The 3651-nt window shown below is 60.2% G+C and overlaps 1 protein-coding gene across 1 annotated transcript; it reads right to left on the bottom strand.

Moving 5' to 3' along the window:
* Positions 1 to 266: 266 nt before the first annotated feature.
* DCTN6 (dynactin subunit 6) lies at positions 267 to 3149 on the bottom strand. The gene is made up of 7 exons (XM_014960934.1): positions 3075 to 3149; positions 2851 to 2915; positions 2659 to 2764; positions 1423 to 1511; positions 1171 to 1218; positions 737 to 879; positions 267 to 602 (listed from the first exon to the last, which is right to left on the bottom strand). Exons 1-7 carry the CDS (start codon positions 3095 to 3097, stop codon positions 504 to 506), a joined length of 573 nt encoding a protein of 190 aa, XP_014816420.1. The 5' UTR covers positions 3098 to 3149; the 3' UTR covers positions 267 to 503.
* Positions 3150 to 3651: the final 502 nt, after the last annotated feature.

Here is a 3651-nt window from a genome sequence, read left to right as displayed (position 1 = left end):
GGGGTGGTCCAGGGAGGGAGGGTGGCACCGGAGCCTTCCCCACCCCACCATGGGCATGGATTGCGGGTGGGGGGCCAGGACAACCCCTTCCTCCCGAGGATCCCGCTCTCCCGCGGCGTGGGCCCGTCTCCCTCTGCCGGCAGGCTGCGGAAGGAGCGGGGAGGTGTCCCCCCGGGGTGTCCCCAGGGGTGTCCCCCAGGGAGGTGGCCGCCGTGACACCCACCCCTGCGGCCTCAGCTGACCCAGAAAGGACTGCAGCCCCCACCTCGAAAGAAAAGCAAAGCAGGTGACATTTTATTCCAAAAAACAAAGCAACAGAGTTAGTGCGTGAGAGACAGCAGACGCAAGGCTGTTACGAGATGCTCGGTGGAATATAAATAAAGGACACAAATAAGCAAGACTATTCTTTTTAAGGATGGAATGAGAGGCAAGGGGACTGGCCACTTCTCTGGGCCTTGTAGTGCTTCACAGAGCCAGATGAAACCCACAGTGGCAGAAGGTGCTCAGCTCTTGACGGGAGTGGACGTGGCCTTCACGGTCTTCTTTAGGTGATGGTAGTTGGGCAAGATCTTCATCAGGAAATCCAGCTGCAGTGTCTGGGGCTGGAAACAGAGGGAGGGGAGGTCAGGCAGCGGCCCTGCTGTCACCAGCAGGGTGGGCTGCAGAGGACGGGAAGGTGATGGCATGTCACCCGTGTGTCGTACCCACGTGTCTGTCACCCGTGCGTTGCACCCACCTGTGGCCGCTCGGTCTGGACGCGGCGGAGGCAGTCGGCCCCGTAGATGACGGTATTTTCGGGGATCACCTCGTAGGTGTTGATGTTACAGCAGGCCCCGATGATGCAGCCGCTCGTCAGGATGACGTTCCTGCCAACAAACGCTGGTGGGGAGAGAGAGGAACCCCTGTCAGAGCGGTGCCCACAGCGCCGTTCAACCCTGCACCACCCAACTCCAACACCACAAGCTGCTCAGCAACAGGAGCCACAGCCAGCCCAGCCCAGCTCCCACCACGCCAGCGACACACGTGGGTCCTGTGTGAAAAATCACAGCTTTGTGACAAGCTGCAGCTTGGCCTTAGCTCCAGCAAGATGCCGCCACGTAACCCCACGCCGCTCCCAGCGTCTGCAAGAGCAGCATCTCACAAGGGCCAAGACGGTGAGCCCAGACTTACCTTTGGATTCGATGACGTTGTTATCTCCCACCTTCATTGCTTGGGAATCTACGGGTCTGGGTTAAAGAAAACTGTCAAACGGTTGGCTTTTAGTTCAAAAGGTCAATGGCAACGCCATTTTCAAACCAACACCTTGCACCTTAAATAGCCGTGGGCTGGTTAAACCCCGACAGAGCCCACGCGTGCTTCCCCCGGCACCAATCCGAAAGTGTGGCAGATGGGACTGACTGTCTCTCTGCACGGCAAGGATACAACACCCAACCTCAAAAACGTTGTTGGTGCCGATGACCATCGGTTTGGGCTCCACATCTTCAGTTTCTGGCGTGATATTTTCCGGGTACCTGCAAGACGGAAGAACGCATTTCGAGTTTTGAGGTCACAAAGTTACTGTCCTGTTTGGCAGTTCCATTTTGTGTATCCCATCAATACAGCCTGACTGCCCGGGGCTGTGAGACTGCTCCCTCCTGCACAGGGTCAGGCGTTCTCAGGATCGGGATCCTTCTCCTCTGTCAGCTGGAGAAGGACTCACAGAGAGAGGACTTCTTCCCTAGTCACCGTGCCACTGGGATACACAAAGGTACAAAAGTTTGCTTTGTTTTCTTTTAAATTCTACCTCCTCAGGGGTTTTAAGTTAACGCCCCCCTCCTTAAGGAGGTGTAAGCACATGCTCCCGTTTGACAAGACTGGTCATAGAATAGTTTGGGTTGGAAGGGACTGTTAAAGACCATCTAGTCCCAAGCCCCTGCCATGGGCAGGGACACCTCCCACCAGACCAGGTTGCTCAAAGCCCCATCCAGCCTGGCCTTGAACATCTCCAGGGATGGGGCAGCCACAGCTTCTCTGGGCAACCTGTTCCAGTGCCTCACCACCCTCATAGGAAAGAATGCCTTCCTAATACCTAGTCTAAATGTTCCCTCTTTCAGTTTAAAAGGGTTACCCCTTGTCACTCCACTCCCTGATAAAGAGTCCCTCCCCATCTCTCCTGCAGGCCCCCTTCAGGCACTGAAAAGCCACTATAAGGTCTCCCTGGAGCCTTCTCTTCTCCAGGCTGGACAACCTCAACCAACTCTCTCAGCCTGTCCTCACAGCAGAGGTGGCTCCAGCCCTCTGAGCATCTGCATGGCTTCCTCTGGATTTGCTCCAACAGGCCCATGTCCTTCTGATGTTGGTGGCCCCAGAACTGGAGGCAGCACTGCAGGGGGGGATCTCAGAAGGGTAGAATCCACTTCATCACCCCTCACCCTGCTGCTGATGCAGCCTGGGTTGTGGTTGGAGTTCTGGGCTCATGTTGCCAGGTCCTGTCCAGCTTTCCATCCACCGAGTCCTTCTTGGCAGGGCTGCTCTCCATCTCTGTATGGATACCGAGGGTTGTCCCAACCCTGCCCTTGGCGAACCTTATGAGATGTGGTGTCCACCTCATGAACCTTCAAAGCTGTGTCACTGGCCCTGAAATGAGGATACCCCTGCACCCACTGCCCAGTTTCTTACCCATTTATGATGAGGGCCTGCTCCTCGATCAGGTTGCCTTCCCCAATGATGATGGGTCCCGCTTCGGCGATGATCCTGGCCTTGGGGTGGATGACGGTCCTGGGCCCTGCCGGGGGACAGCCCGGTGTCACCCTGCGGCCGGCCCCCATGCCACCACCCCCCCGCCCACCTCCGGGGCAAACGGGGTCTTACCGATGGTCACGTCCCCGCGGATCTCGCTCTCCACGCACACCACGGCCCCCGGGGCGATCTTCACGCTGAGGGAAGGGACGGGGGGTTGTGAAGGGATCCGGGGGTGGGGGCCCCGGGGGGAGCCATGAGGGGAGATGCGGGGAGGGGGAAGCGGCGGGAAGGCGGGTCCCGGTATGTATCTGTGTGGGATGAGGGACCGGGGTGGGGGACACAAGGGGACTCACCACTTCTGCACCTTCTCCGCCATGACAGCGCGGCGCCTGCCCGGAGCGCACTGCGCCTGCGCGGGGCGGGGCCGCCATCTTCCCTCCCCGCCGGGCCCGCCATCTTGCTTCCCGCCGTCCCCTCAGGCCTTGTCCGTCCGTGTCAGGTGAGGTGCGGGGTGGGTCGGGGCCGCGCCAGCCCGGAGCCCGAGGGGCGACCCCAGGCAACGGGGAGGGGTTTGGGGCTCAGGATCGGGCCCGGCCGGGGGCTCTCGGGCAGCAGGGCCCAGGCTGGTGAGATGGAGACCGAGCTCGGGGGCCGCGGAGGGAGTCACCCCCGGGGTTTGGGGTGCGGGGGCGGCGCCGGGGGGTCACGGCTCCAGACCGGGCTCAGCCGGGGGCTCGGGGACAGGAACCGAGCCGTGCGGTCAGACCGGGCACGTAAAAACCACAAAGTCAGTGTTTTCAGGGCTTAAACACGGAGACCGAGCCCTGTGTGTTGGGGACGGGAAAACTCACTCAGTGTCTCACATTCCCCTGATTTTCCCCCTCGGGTGCTCCCGACCCTCCCGCGCCGCTTCTCCCCGGGCAGAGCCGC

The sequence above is a fragment of the Calidris pugnax genome, unplaced genomic scaffold, assembly GCF_001431845.1.
Source record: "Calidris pugnax isolate Ruff unplaced genomic scaffold, ASM143184v1 scaffold573, whole genome shotgun sequence".
Taxonomy (NCBI): domain Eukaryota; kingdom Metazoa; phylum Chordata; class Aves; order Charadriiformes; family Scolopacidae; genus Calidris; species Calidris pugnax.
This window is presented reverse-complemented; position numbering and strand designations above follow the sequence as displayed.

What these genes read in the sequence shown, in the direction of transcription:
- DCTN6 (XM_014960934.1), bottom strand. Translation starts at nt 3,097, where the DNA reads ATGGCGGAGAAGGTGCAGAAGTG. An exon ending in CAGGCCCTCATCATAAATGG is followed by an intron (nt 1,512 to 2,658) that starts GTAAGAAACTGG and finishes TCCGTCTTGCAG; the next exon opens with GTACCCGGAAAATATCACGC. An exon ending in TCCAGACCGAGCGGCCACAG is followed by an intron (nt 603 to 736) that starts GTGGGTGCAACG and finishes CTCTGTTTCCAG; the next exon opens with CCCCAGACACTGCAGCTGGA.